Source organism: Columba livia, chromosome 14 (assembly GCF_036013475.1).
Source record: "Columba livia isolate bColLiv1 breed racing homer chromosome 14, bColLiv1.pat.W.v2, whole genome shotgun sequence".
In the NCBI taxonomy this organism is placed as follows: Eukaryota; Metazoa; Chordata; class Aves; order Columbiformes; family Columbidae; genus Columba; species Columba livia.
The window spans coordinates 8,592,139-8,607,367 of NC_088615.1; the positions used below are offsets into that span (position 1 = coordinate 8,592,139).

General features: G+C 37.7%; 1 protein-coding gene across 7 annotated transcripts in view; it reads left to right on the forward strand.

The window, feature by feature from the left end:
- Window positions 1–15,229, forward strand: part of FAM13B (family with sequence similarity 13 member B) — a 48,387-nt gene that overhangs the window by 22,725 nt on the left and 10,433 nt on the right. For 4 of the 7 annotated variants that reach the window (XM_065029920.1, XM_065029919.1, XM_065029922.1 and 1 more), the window contains 9 exons: window positions 1,982–2,023; window positions 2,982–3,137; window positions 5,101–5,236; window positions 5,472–5,495; window positions 9,280–9,347; window positions 10,103–10,157; window positions 10,549–10,696; window positions 13,214–13,279; window positions 14,359–14,569. In XM_065029920.1, coding sequence (XP_064885992.1) covers window positions 1,982–2,023; window positions 2,982–3,137; window positions 5,101–5,236; window positions 5,472–5,495; window positions 9,280–9,347; window positions 10,103–10,157; window positions 10,549–10,696; window positions 13,214–13,279; window positions 14,359–14,569 — 906 coding nt within the window. The remainder of the gene's footprint in view (window positions 1–1,981; window positions 2,024–2,981; window positions 3,138–5,100; window positions 5,237–5,471; window positions 5,496–9,279; window positions 9,348–10,102; window positions 10,158–10,548; window positions 10,697–13,213; window positions 13,280–14,358; window positions 14,570–15,229) is intronic. The other 3 variants (XM_065029921.1, XM_065029923.1, XM_065029925.1) reach the window with 1 other exon arrangement.

A 15,229-nucleotide genomic window follows, 5' to 3' on the forward strand; every position in this document is an offset into this window, starting at 1 on the left:
CCCCCCCCCTTTCCACGGGGTTCCTTATTGTCACAAGTGGTAGAAAAAAGGATTCCAGGTCGTCACAGTTTCCTATAAATAGTATTTGTACTTCTGTCCTTGACTGATTATTTTTTTTTCTCTTCTTTCCCCCCATTTTTACAACCAGAGTGTTGCAGTGTTCTGGGCTTCAATTGCCTTTCCTGACTGTGTTTTAATAGGAAATTAATTTCAATTTGTAGTACTATATATTAGTGCTTTGAGAAAGTAAGCCTACCTTTTATAATGCAGCTTTTGTAGAAGTTACTGAAAAGACTGAGATGGGACACTTAAAACAACATTTTTTGTGTTTTGAATTTTTTTCCTGATGTTCTAGCTTACGATCCTTCTCTTTATCTTGTTCTTAGAGCTGAACTTATTCACAGCTTCAAGTGTTGTCAAAACAAAAACTGTTTATCAAAAAACTGAAAACGCTTTGTACAAGTAGTATGTCTGTGCTGAACTGTGCACACTATTATCCATGAAATGTAAATAGCTGAAGTTGTGAGCTATTTTTTACCATTTCTTGGTTTGAAAGGAAAAAAAAACCAAGGTGCCAGCATGTTTACCATCAGTTGTTTGATCCAGCAGCTTTGAAATTACTGGCTGCAAGATCTGGCTCCTACATCAGGTGTTTTAATTTTCCAAAGCTGGCAATGTCTGTTTTGAAATAGTTTAGAGCTGTCTGTTCTGTCAGAGCATTTGGAATAGGTCTGCTTTCTTTATTCACCTAGGCAAACAAACACAGAAATCATAAAATGAACTTGATTCAAAAATCAAGTTTCCATTAAAAACAAGCAAACAAACAAAAAAAACCCCAACAACAAAAAATGCTCATAAAAAAAACCCAGAAATTAAAAACATTCTTTAGTGTAAGAAAATGAGTATGAATCGAAGGTCTCTTGCAGAGGGAGGACCTGCTCAGGTCTCCAGTGGAGCAGAAGCTCCTTCCAGTTTCAGGGTTGCTTTTTGCATTCTTGAAAATAATATTTAGTACCAACTTTGACTACCAACAATGTTGCTGCATGATAAAGAGTAGACTGAAGTTGTTTTTCAGCTTTTGGGGCTTAGTTGTATACAACAGGGAGAAAAAGCATTTGTTTAGCTCTTAGTTGACATGAAGTTAGTGTTTGTTTTTTGAATAAGACACGAAAGTTGCAACTTGCTGCCATTTATGTTCTTTTATGTAGTTTTAAGCATTTTTACTGTTGCTTTGTCTAAATCTCAAGTATTCTGTTTATAATAAGAACATTTGGATCACATTAATGGAAAATTGAAGCGGGAGGGCAACTGCATGAGTTAACTTACTTGAACTGACTTGTGTTAGTTACACTGATTGCCGCCCCCCAGGAGTTTACCATTCCAGGCCACAGGGGCCTGTGCTGGGACTTTTCCAGCTGCTTTACAAATGTCTGGCTTGTGTCTCAAAACCTGGGGAAGGCACCTGCCTTGCACCTGAAATGCTGCTGTCCTTGGAGAGCGCTGCAAGTCTCTCGACTGCTGCGGAATAAAATTATGCAACAATCTGACAGGCAGGGAGGAATCTCGATGAGTTGCGGCTGTGGAGGAAAGCAAAGTCATTTGGAATTTGCTTTAGGCAGCAAGGTTAAAATCTGCGTTCTTAAGCAAGGTGTCAGGAAATCTTTGGAGACTGTGTGATTAGTATTTCCCATGGGAAAGACCATACATCTGAGAGCTTATAGTCGTGTAAGATATTGAGTATTGGCTGTTGAGAGACAGAAATCTGCATTGCTACTTCTACAACTTCCTGTATTATGATGGCATTCTTTAAGTTTTCTTCATCTAAATAATAAAGGGACTGCAAATCATTGCTTTCTTTACATTTTTATTAGCCGCATTACATGCACTCTTCAAGTATTTTCTAGGTTGCTTTCTGTTTACTTCAAGACTCTTTAGTGTGATAAGTTTTGCATTACATTAACATATTTATTCTTTATTGCAGTGCTCATATCTCTCCCATAAGTATCTTGCCAGCCTCTGCAGAGTAAGTATGATGAAAATATAAAACATTTGACCTGTACTGTTATTAGAACATGCATAGAAGATATATCTTCTTTCAAGAAAAAGAAATGCAGTAGGTTTGATGTTTACAGTTCTGAATGAAGGTGTTCTAGTGTGAGATATTTCACTTATGGCATTCAACACTAATGTGGGAAGAACCTAATGTGTGCCAGTGTTGTTGACTGCAATAGCATGAGAGGACAGTATGGCAGAACCTGGATTCCAAACCTCTTTGATTTTATACTTAGGTGTTTAACATGATGACAGCATTCACATTGTGTTTTTAGCACCACTTCACAAGGCAAATACTCAGTCAATGTTGAGTACAGTTCAGTGGAATTGCATACACAAATGTGGAGGAAATATAAACATGATTCCAGAGTTAAAAACGGGATAATTCCTAATTGTGTTTTTGGATGCACTGGCTAAGAAGCAGTCAGAGTAGTCTGTTTTTAAAGAAGAATGTTCTTTTCTGATGTATATTTGGATATATCCTGTCCCCTTCATCAGGTACTTGCTTATTGTCTGTGCAGTTTGTTGGCTCTTGCCTTTTGAGATTACAGCCCCGTTCGGGGGGCTTGCAGCCAGCTGGGCTGGACGGTGCCTGCTCCAGGATTGACTCTGACTTGGATTTTACTGTCACATTACTGTGTTTTATAAGTTTTTATGTATAGTTATTAAAAAGTAAGTTAGTTGTAATGCGTTGATTAATCTTTAAATACTGTTAATATACTTCATAATACTTCATGTAAATCGTATGAAATCAAAGATAGTAGCTGCAGTGATTTCCGCTGCCTTTTTGGAAAAGTTAGACTCTTTTTGCCTTGAAGTACTTGGCATCAGAGACTCCTCTCGTGTAAAGTTTGTTACCTCTACCTTTCTGTATAGTTGATCAATGCAAAAGGAGAGTTCTTAATATGAATTTTCTTTTTTCTTTCTAGCATTTTAGAAAGAACAATTAGAGCAGCTGTGGAACAGCACCTTTTCGACCTGCAGAGCAGCTTAGATAACGATCTTAAACATATACAGCAACACAAACTGGGCTGTACCAATGAAGCAAAAACTCCCAGTGTGGATGAGGAAGGATCTAACAACCAGTATGTTCTGTTGTTGTTGTTGTTGCATCTGTAATGCATTCCATAGGATTGTGTATCTTAACTCTTCCAACGCAAACTACTCCAGTCACCCAGCTCAACCCAAAGCAAAAGTTACAACTCTTGCTATTAACTTCAGTTTATCATATTTTTAACCAAATCAGCTTCCATCAGTTGCCAATAATCAACAGCTCTTGAAGCAAATATTTTAAATTGACCTCGTGGCTAAAAATGTTGTGCAGTGTAACTGTTTCACTGCTGAATTCTGTGCAAGTAACACAAGAACTTAAATTTACCCCGGTGCTTTCATTTTTACCTCACTGATGTTACTTACGATGCAGTTTTACCATATGAAAGTTATCATAGGTGCTGCTTCACTTTCTTTATCCTGTCCTTCCATGTCAACATAGCTATTTCACTGCTCTGGCTGCCAGCGTCAATGAAACAGCTAAATATTGATAGAATGAGCACTATGGGTTTGTTTGCCTCGAGTTTCAGCCTCATTTGATGAGCTTTTATTTTTGTTATAAATCTTGCCGTGTTATGGGTGTAGTGATTGCCACGGCAGCATTGAGAAGCTGGTACATTTTGGTGCTTTACTAAAAATAAATAGCCGTGATTAATACCCAGACTCCAAAAACATGTAGTTAAGTGGGACTTCAGTACCTAAATTCCTTTGTTGCTCAGAGCCTGAAATACATGAGATATCCAGACTCAAATGCTGTTTTCTAAATTGTTCAATCTTTACTGTTTTCAGGAATCTTATCGGTGACAAGATGTCAGACTAGAGATAACAGTTGATCATAAAAGTAATAATCATTACTGGCAGTAATCAGTTAAAACTGAGTTTTAGTGACAGAGATTGAATGTCTTTAAGTCACTTATAAATAAGTGGATAATCGCTGAAAGACCTGTTGTAGCTGGATTCCCTCAGTTACAGCAGAAGTGCTTTAAAGACTGTCTGACTTCACAGCAGCAGAGCCTGGAAGTACCATCACTGCAGGTCTGAAACCAATATACTCTCCTGGCACAGTGACCATTGCAGTTCTGATCATCATTCCACTGTGGATTAACCGTAATAGAAGATACATGATAGTGTTCTTGAAAGAGGTCGTCTGCGTCCTTTAAAGCAGTGCTGCCAGCAGACTTATGCACAAGGCAAATACTCAGTTAAATGAATAACTAAAAATTGCAGTGATCCAGTGCAAATTTCTTACAACCAACTTAAAATAATTGCTGGAATAAAGAAAAGAGAGTTAAAATGTTAAATTCCAGACCATCCTGTTTGGTATCTCTGTGTCTGATTAGATGAGCATTTTTAAAAGTAGTTTGGAATTCTTTGTGAGTGGGGAGAAGGAAGGCAAGGAAGTCAAAGGCTTTTGATGAATTACAGAATCATGTGGTAACGGAGGTGGTGGCATGTAAAGGATATAAGAACATAAACATGGTATAAGTTTTAATCTGGTTGCACTGTTACAAGCCTTAAGTTGAATTCTAGGAAGATTAAGTGTTAGAAATAATGGGATTTCTCACTGGAAGGGACTGTAGTGATACTGGCTATAAAAGAGCAGCTTTTATATTGAGAGGTGTGTAGCCACAGCAACTTAATGTGGTCGCAGTAGTGTCAATATGTCATTGCTTCTGGCTCTTGGCACTTCTGTTCCTTAGGGAGGCATAGTAAGTGGGGGCTGTATGCCTGACCCTTACTACAAGAATCAAATACAAATTTTTAATGTATCTTCTCTTCTGTGTACTGTTGCAGGTATCCTCAGAAATATATATAAATTACATAAATAATTAAATTTGCCTACAGGTGATTGAAATTGTAGATATTGCCAGTATCTTTGGTCACAATAATTTTGTTACAAGAAAAAATTTTTATACTGTTCAAGAAAAAAAAAGTTGTTTTTTTTCTTTTAAAAGTGGAACAACAAGGTTGCTCAAGTCTTTCTGTTCTTCCCTTTAGGAATGATGTTATTGAAGATAATGACACTGGTAGCAGTGAGAACACAGGAGACTGCTCTGAAGTGTTGGTTTGCACTGATTTAGACAGTGAAGCTGTGAAACATGGTACTGCAACTGAGGAAGAAGAAAGCGTTCAGGTGAGAAGAGCCTCCTGTGTGTGAAAATCAGAAATTGCTCTGACTTTAGCCAAGTGCTTTAGAGATCCGACCTTTCCCAATGTCTCTGATGCTGCCTCACATGGTGCTGTTGCTCTGAGCAGCTCATCGCCTTCTCTGCCATTCACATTTTGTAGATCTGCACAGAGAAATTTTTGTGTGCTTTGGTGCAACTTGTTTGGACCCAAACTAATGTGTTTCTGTTGGTCTTTCACAGGTACCAGCCCTTCCTTCTGCTCAGGTAAGTCACTGTATCAGCAAGAATAGCACTGGTTAGAAAGTCATCTATGTTAGTAAAGGCTTCCCCAGGAGCAGGAGATGTGGATTGTAGCGTAGCCCACAGTCACAGCTTTGACCATATTAAGCAAAGGTAGAAGTAGCAGTTGTGTTGAGACTCTACAGCTTCTTTCCTATATTTGTGCTAGCAGGGTGTGCTTTTGTAATTGACCTATTAAGAAGAAAAATAAAAGAAAACAAAACAGCAACCTTCAGATGCAAATTGTTTCTCAGCCTTTTCTCACTGTCTCCCATTTCTTTCGTGGTAGGCATATATGTCCTGTGCTTTTCAACACGTCTTCATCTGTCTAGTTGAAAGAGATTCTGTTACTTCTCCTTGAACCTCTCTGCTTAGACATGTGACTTGTGCTGTGCTCATAGCTCTTGTCCCTCCATACTGAAGTGTTCACTTAAAATTCTTACACGCGATGTGTTCAACAAAGGAAAAATAGACTTGTGACCTCCTGAAGAGGTTCAACACTTATTGTCACCTTGAAAAGTATGAAAATTGACTATTTGTATTCCGAAGCAGAAAAGTCTGTTTAGAGTGCTGCATGAGCACATATTAGGATGTGATGCTAACATGCTTGTAAAAATAAAATACTTAGCTCTGTTTTTTAAGAAAACGTTTTGCTCAGAAAATAGGACTTTCCAGCTTTCTTGGAGGGGGACTTTTCACAAGGGCATGTGGTGATAAAACAAGGGATAATGGCTTTAAACTGAAAGAGGGGAGATTCAGATTAGGTATAAGGACGAAATTTTTCCCCATGAGGGTGGTGAGGCTGGGACGGGCTGCCCGGTGAAGCTGTGGATGCCCCATCCCTGGCAGTGTTCAAGGCCGGGTTGGATGGATTTTTGGGCAACCTGGTCCCGTGGAAAGTGTCCCTGCCTGTGGCAGGGGGTTGGAACCAGGTGATCTTGAAGGTCCTTTCCAACCCAAACCATTCTGTGATTCTGTGGTACAGGAAGTTGGTGTTAAAGTTCAAAAACCAACTAAAAATGTAAGCAACAGACCATAGGATATCAGATGTTGAAGATTTAATTTTGGCTTTGCTTTAATTATGCTTGAATTGACCAGCTTCACGTCGCTTAAAAAGGCAAATATTGTATACGGTTTGAATGGAAGCACAGGATTGCAGCCACGGCAAATTGTTTGCCTTATACAACAAACATCCCTCAGCTTTGCTTTGAGCTGGAAATTATTAGATCTCCACATACAATCCAGTGTGAAGGTTTGTAATGTGTATGGCCTGAATTGGTAATGATGGCTTGAACTGTAGCATCAGTCTCTCGTTCAGGGGATCTTTATGCAGTCAAGCAATGCTGTAAAATACATGCTGACAACAATGAAATCAAATATAACAGTAACATGCAAGAGAATATAGCTTCTGCCACTCTATATGAAATAACACATATACAGCTATCAAATAAGCATTTCTAAGGAAAAATTCAAATCTGAAGTTCCTTATTTGGCAAAATTTTAGTTGTCATAAGTCTAAATGATGAATTCTGTGTGTAAAGAGATTTGCTTTACATGTGTACAGATCTTTCTACGATGGTTTTTAGCTTCTTGCCTGTGAGTCCATAAATATTTCTGAGGGTTTCCTTAAAAAATAACTAGATAAGCAAAGGTATTGCTAGTAGACTTAGATTAACTGGAATAATTTAATGGGTCTGTGAACTTGAAAAGATAAAAATGGATGCCTTAGCATAGTGAACTGTGTGTCTTGTCTGGAATCTATGTTTTTATTAAAACAAAATGTCACTGTAGTGCTTTTCCCTTTTGTAGTGTATTCTTCTGCTGGCCTTTGTTTGCTTTCATGGATCCCAAAAGACCGTTGAATTACCGAACATGCCAAATGTTTCAGTTGTTCTGGCTAAACTACCATATTGGTTTAGAATCCTATTCTGTTAAATTTAAATTTCACTGAATGTGTTGATTGTCCAGGTTCTTTGATACATCAGTGCCAGATCTTGTTATAAAAAAATTACTAGATTGTTATCCAGTAGCGCAAAATACCCAAAGCATGGTGTTGTTCTTAGGTGATACTTTATCCAGTTCAGGTGAATGCTGTTTGCAAGAACTCTCTTGAAGGTTCAGGGTAGAGTTGCATATTTCTGCCATCAGTCTTTTTTTGGCTATTGTAATCCTTCCTTTATTTGTAGTATTTGTTTTAGGTTTTCAGTCTTTTGATAATGAAATCTACAAAAGCTATAGAGAGTTTCTCTTATTAACTCCTAACACGTTCCTTCCTCCCGACTTCCTAGTTAAAATATGTGCTCAACTTCAGAAGTTGAAAACTCAAAAAATACAAGTGTGGATGGACAAACAAAAATTGCAAACGGGTGGCTTTTCAGTGCATTTTATGGAGTTTCAATGGTTTCAAAGAACAGCTGAGAAATGTGAATTACACTTCTCACAAAGTATGTGTACGTCAGAGTTCTGAGTACATTACTGTACTTACTCTAAAGGTGAACGTGATGCTTGGGAGCACAGGGTCATGTATGGCTGAACTGTTATCACACCTGATACCATTCTTGGCCTTTTTTGCTTTTTGATAGACCTTTATTTATTGATATGGTTATAAGGTGGCATTCTGAGGTGAGCTCTTGGTTTTTTTTCAGCGTTAGCTGAGATGCTAGTTTAAATGTTATTGGGGAGTTGTATCTTTAGGTGGGATGTTAAAGGGAAATCTACTGATTCCTCTCTATGAAAGGAGTTTGAGGGGGTGTGTAGGGTTGTAGGAAACAAAAGATGTGGCCATGAACTCCTCTTTGGTCTGAAATGGAAACAGAAGCAGCTCTTCCCACAACTACAATAAGTGTGACTATGCAAGTCTTGCACAGCTCATCTCCAGCGTGGAAAGTATCTGCTGGAGTGTGACAGATGCACTGTAATTAAAGATTCTTTCCCCACACTGAAATTTGACTTGAGGACTGAGTAATGTAAACAGAATAACTGGAGTTTTGTCTGATAGGGACGACTATTACTGTCATCAGTGTAAAACTGGCAACCATTAGATAACTTCATTTTATATTCAGACATTTTAAAGATAATTTGTGAGAACTTCTTGAAGTCTGAAAGCAAATGTAATCTGTTATTTTAAAATGACATATTTTATATTCAAATTTCTTATGTTCCTCCATATAAGACATTTTTTGAAGAAATCAAGTACTGGGCTTTGGCATAAATACTTATAGTTATCTTCCTGTGCCAACTTTTAGTGAACAAAATGGTGACATGTATTCATCTGAACTTGTTTTGTGAGATGGTGTCATAGAAATGCCAACATTTCTTCATCCCCTTCCAGTTCTGTTGCTGCTTTATTTAGTAACAGGGATTAGTAGCTCCTTTTAGAAAGTCCGTCAGACTTGTTTCATTTCATATATGCTGAGCACAAGTCCGCATCCAACTTGATTATTTTCGAGACTGGGATATACTTACCGCCATGATTTTAGTCACCCCAAACTTCAAGCTATGATTAACAATTTGCAGTAGAACTGTTGGTGTTAATATTTAAAAGAAATAATAAAAAATGCTTTGTCTGAAGATGGAAAGTCATTGTCTGTCTTTAGTGATTAAAATACCCAGTTACTGGCTGCATGGTTGAAAAGGATGATTTCCACCCCCACACAAAAAGCTGTGCTTCTAGTTCTTTTGGGTTTTCTGTGGACAGTGATGATTACAGAAATGTTTTCAGCTGAGAATACCATTCCCAAATCTTTCTAAACATACTTTTTGCCAACAGACTGTAGACGTATTATTGAAACCATGTGATGAAGATGCAGATGTTGATGGAGAAAATAATAGTGAAAGGTATGTGTTTTTCTTTTTTTTTATTCTAAATGGCAGAATGTGTAACTTCAGTTGGGTACACCTACTTTTTAGAACTGGTTATTTGTGACAACACAGTGTAACATGGGAGGTGAGACTAAACATACAACTTCTCACATGGGAAACCAGGGATATGGAGTTACATTTTTATGATGATATAAAAAAGCATGAAACTTTATGCACTTAAAAGAGAAAATAAGTACAAGCCTATGATACATACACTGTTTATTGGTGAACAACCCTATATTTTTGGCAAGAGAAATAGAAAAAGTTACTTTCTTTAAAATATTTTGGCACATTTTATTGCTCGTAACGATTGAAGAACTAATGTTGGTAATACTGACTAGCCAGAAGGCTTTTAAGTTCATTTGCAGTTTGAGTTCAGCACTGATTGAAATTTCAGTTTGAGTTCAATTGAGTTTTAAAATATTTACTCCTAGCTTGCAAATAAAGGTCTAAGCTATTTTTATTTCCAGCTTGGTTCAAGTCCAGTTGTTGTTTACATGCTTCAGTGTGAAATTCTCTGTGAAGAACAAAGTGGGTGGTGTAAAAAAAAGGTGGGGGGGAACATAAATTTTGCTTGAAATTTTAATTGTCACTTTAAGGAAGCACATTGCATGTCTGCTAAAGCTCGACCAGGGTATGTAAAAATAAAATGTAAAGGGAATGTGTGCTATTTACTGTTTGTTGAAGAACTTGTATTTAAAAGGATAACTCACTCTATGCCTTCTTTTTAGGCAAAATAGTATATTGCTTGGTGGCAATGATAGAATATCTTCAGAGATGTTTCCGGTAAGATTATATTTTCATTTAAATACAGATACATAGCATCTTATGAGTAAACATAAATACAGATATGAAGAAACCCAATGAATTTAGCTCTTAACATCCGATGTTGATGGCCTGCTGCAAGGTTTGCAAAACCCCTGTTAGAGATCTCATCATCTCGCTGCACAGAAACTGTGGGCAGCAGAACAGGCTTATACTTACGCATCTCGTGAAACAACTGTTTTGTAATGCAAAGAACTGACTGCTGGTGGGGCTGGGAGGGAAGCTCGTTTGTAATTCCATGAGTTATTTTTTTTTTCTAGAAAACTTCCAGAAGTGCTGGAACTGGCACGAATTAGGTACCAGATTTTCAGTTGGTAAATAATAATAAATTTGTTATGTTACTTAAATACAGGATTCAAGTAGCAAGACTTGTGATCTTAATGCAAATCCTGATTCGGAGGTGTCGAGCGATGGCAGCGTTAATGTTTCTGAGGAGGCCCTGGGTGTCCAAGTACCACGTCTAGATCTGAAGAATGGATCTGATGGTGACAAATGGGAAGGTAATTTTGACCCTTTAGCTCACAATACAATTAGCTAGTAATGATGAACACAACATTTGACAAAGCAGAAACACGCTTTCTTCCTTTAGTTCGATCTGAATAATATGTTCCCATAAGCATGGTAAGATTGACCAAGCCATGGCATAGGTCCCATCCTGTTTCAGAACTATCTGCAACTTAATTAAGGACCTTAAAAAAACTGTAAAGAAAAAATAGTCAAAGAAGCAACTAAAGAAAGAAAAAAAAGCATAAGTTTGTTTGTTTTGTTTTGTTTTTTTAAAAAGGGACTTATGGTTCCTAGGAGTCTCTCATCCAAGTCCTTAAAAAAGCTCTCTCTGGATATGTCATATAGTCAATATATTCCCAGTGTCTTTTTTCTAATATAAGCTACTGAAGTTCAAATACTAGCTGAATTTGACTTAAAATCACTAAACTACTAAACACAGCAACTCATATTTCATTTGTTCTGAAAAATCTGTTGTTTCATTGTAAACATCAGGAATGTTAGATGTTGATTTCCATGTCATTGGACAACTTGAAGCAGCTCTCAATTTTCAAATAAGAGTTGAAGTTGCAGATGGATATTATTTCTCTGCCCCTTCTCCCTCCACTGTTTGGATTTTAAGAAAAGCAGAATGTTTGGAACAGTTTTCTCTCAGGCAGGATTCCTTATGTTTGTCACCTTATTCTTCATGGCCTTCCATGTTTAGCAAGACCCTGTGAGCTTGTGACTTTACTGCACTTTGTTGCTCAAATGTCTGGTAATAACTGTTTAGAATGTCGTTTTACTTGTGTAAAAACATAACTACTTTGTAACCAGAGAAAACAGCTTAACAGTATCTTCTTTTCAAAGTACTTACCCTTTACCGTGTTTTTTATATCCTGTTCTCTCTGCCTAGTGTTGATATTCTGAATCATCACACCTTAAAAAATGCAAGTGATACAGTTTGCTAAAATACCGTGAACTGTCACCTACAGTACAGTGACCACAGTCCACTTGTTTCCGATTTTAAAAGCTTGTACATACAACCTGGCAGATACAGTACAGGTTCACTCTGCAGGGACAAGGTTTTCACTCCAGTGGCAGCAATTCTTTGAGATGCCTCTGAGTGGCGGGGTGATGTCTCACTGGCGCTGGTGACAAGGAGTGACTGCGTTTCACCCTGCTCGCTGTGGTGTAAATATTAAAACAAGCGAAGTATACCTGAAATGCGTATAGCTTAACAGTGCAGCATATGCTTGTAGCAATGTCAGCGCATCAAGCTTTGTCCTGAAACTCAAATGGTGATAACTTACTGTTAATTTGTCACCAGTATTGGCCGTTTTCCAAATTAATTGCCTGCATTCATCCATCCTTCTGTTTTAACCCATTTACAAATGCTGAGGTGTACCATTTCTGATTGGCTTGCTTATAGTTTTGAAATACTTGCTGGCTGGCCCCCAGCAAACTGTACATTCAGAGTTTGTCATGTCATATAGAAGTCAATTTGCAGGCATCCAAAGACAGAGTCTAGATTTTCATTCTTGTTGCCCAAGATAATAACTATCTAAAGTTTAACAAAAAAAAAATTCCTGCTTATGTTCTAAGTGTTTTATTCACATTAATTGCTTACTCGCACATTTAATTTTGTTGCATTTTGTATTTGTGTTAATCTGGTTTAATATGTATTCACAGAAGGTTTGTGGCTTCCATTTTCATAATTTCCTTCGATCTGCACATAAAAATTCCTTTGGTTTTACTTACCCAAATGCCTTTATGACACTTAATTTGAAAAGGAAGTGACATATCTGTATATAAATTTCTATTGTAAGCTTTTTGGTAGTAAGATCATGATATTTTGCAAGAGGTGTTATTTCACTGCAAAGTATTTTAGCTTAAGCTATTGTCCAGTCCTGTTTAGAGTGGTTCTTAGGATCTCAGCCTTCCAAGGCCCTGTAAGTCCTTGTGTTGTTCCGTTGAAGTACGTTGGCTTTGTACAGAAATCTATACTAGTCCAAATCTCCGTACAAGATTTGGGTTATTAAAACCTACATAATAAAAAAATTAAAGGCCTGTAACCAACAGAATTCTTGACAGTGAACCATCAAATGCTTGCTGGCTTAAGGCAGAAATGCAGATCAGTTAATCTGTATTTCAGATAATTTTTTTCTGCATTTGTCCTGCTGTTTGGAAATCACCACCATCTCTATTTTTAAACTGTGAGCAACAACATATTTAGAACTCGTCTGTTGTTAATGTGAGGATGCATGAGACTCTTATTAAACTACAATAAGTCTTTACTATTCCTGTGTCGGTTCTTTGTAAATCTTCTCAGTAAAAAGTTCAAATTGGCTGAGGACTGAGCTTCTTACCTGTGTTGAAATTGCTTGGAAGCCGAGAGTGCTCAGGGCCTGGCCCAAAAGATGGGGTGTTTTTCCCTGGTACTGTATCTTCCTGCTTTACATGTTATGTATAGTTTGTTCTGACTGTGCTGTGTGTTCACTTTAGTATTTTTGCCATTTTTTTCATTTTATTAGCGCCATGCCCTATCACTTTTCCCCTCATTGATTTCAAAACAATGCATCTGCAGAGAGAAGGGGAGGGTAAGTATGGTTCGCCATACGTTCAGTTATCTGCCTTTTGATAGTTTATGGTTTGCTTTCTAACTAACCCTTCACCTGCTGTCCCTTATATCTTGGGAATGTTCTGATCTGCAGTTTTTGTGTTTACTTTTTTCAAAAAGGTCCCCTTCTTGTATCTTGTACTGTGTGAACAGGCAAGATTAGAGCTTAAAAATGAAACAAAAAATCCCAATAATACTTAGTAAATGTACAATGGAAAGCAGGTACAAGGGTTATTTTTTTTAAAGATTACTTTGTGGGTTTTATTGTTGTTCTGCACACTTTGAGCCCAGTTTTCAAATTTCTGCTTTGAACTGGAAAATATAGGCAACTCTCTAAAAGGAAAAAGGAGGGTGGGATTTTAATTTAAAGTGCTTGAAGATCACATCAGCTTTTTGTTAGACAGCAAGAAAGCTGTATCTGAGAATAATAAGGGATGTTAGCAACTAACTTTTTATAGGCGTTATAAAAAAATTGATTGTTTTGGAATCCCCTGCTTAAAAGAAATCACTTTCCACGAATTAGAAATCTCTTTTTCTCAGTGGTGTCACGGTGGATTTAAACTTAAACCCAACAACACTCCTTTAAAAAGACTTCAGCAAATGGGTATTGTACCTAAAGAGGTATTGTCAGGCTTACCTTCTTCAAAACCCAGCGGCAATCTTTCAAAGTACATGCGTAAGGCTTAAAAGTTAGTTTCCACAGCAAAACATTGCAACAGACAATTAATATTTTCCTCTAACTTCACATTTCTGATGAGTAAATAAGGCTCTTTTACACTGTTGCTGTTCAGAAATGCATACTCCCAAGATACACTTTGAAAAAGGGATCCTAGTGTGCATACTTCATTTCAGTACCTTTTTCTTTCACTTGATACATGACAGAATTTGTAGCTTTCTAATGTATTTCAATGTTTTTATTCACTTGGTGTATGACACCACATATATCCTTTATAGCATACGAGAGTAAGCATTGGGTACGCATTTTTGTTTCCTTTTGACTGTCTTTTATAATTCTTTTAACAGAAAAGTACCATTTTGTGTCCCTTTCTTATCTTCTAGATCCGTTTCCTGCTTTCAAATCTTGGCAGGAGGACAGTGAATCTGGAGAAGCTCAGCTTTCCCCGCAGGCTGGGAGGATGACGAACCATCCGTTGGAAGAGGACTGTCACCCCATCTTGTCACATCGTAGTTTGGATTTTGGGCAAAGCCAACGTTTCTTACACGATCCCGAAACGTTAGATTCTTCATCCAAAGCACTTTCTTTTGTTAGGTACGTATTTGAATGCAATTGGGTGGGTGTTGGGGCAGGAGATGCTACTGCCAGTAGGAAAATACAGCTGTTTTAAAAACCTCGTGGTTTTAATGATATTAATTAATTGCAGATATTAATTAATTTGCCAAGGTCAAAATGCAGCATTATGTGGCCATTTGGCTGTTCTGCCTGCTCAGGAACTGCCATGGTGAGTCAGACCAGAGGTTCGTCTGGGACGGTATCGTGTCTCTCAAAGTGGCCACTGGCAGATGCTGAGGGAAAGAGTATAAAAATAGAGCAGACTTGCACAGATTTCCCTGGCATTTGGTCAGGGCCTCTGACAACCTGTTCTAACGGCACTTCCTGGGCTGAAGGTGGTATTTATATCCTTTGTTTACCAGTCTCTACTGGCCTGCTGGTCTATGTTTTTATATAAGTTTTGGCTTTTTTTTTTTAATTCGGTAGCATCAGTATTTGTTTTAATGTCACATACTTTTGGATTTGTTTTGTGTGCTGTGTTATGCACTCCCAGGAAAGAGAGCCGGGTTCTACTAACTAAAGTGTGCAGTAGCGGCCTGGGCAGGTTCTTCATTTGTGCTGTGGAAAGTCATCGGTCAGAAGCGTTGTAGGAAAGTAGCAGCTGTTAGAGGGAGAGGCAGCAGTACAGCAAAGAGCGAG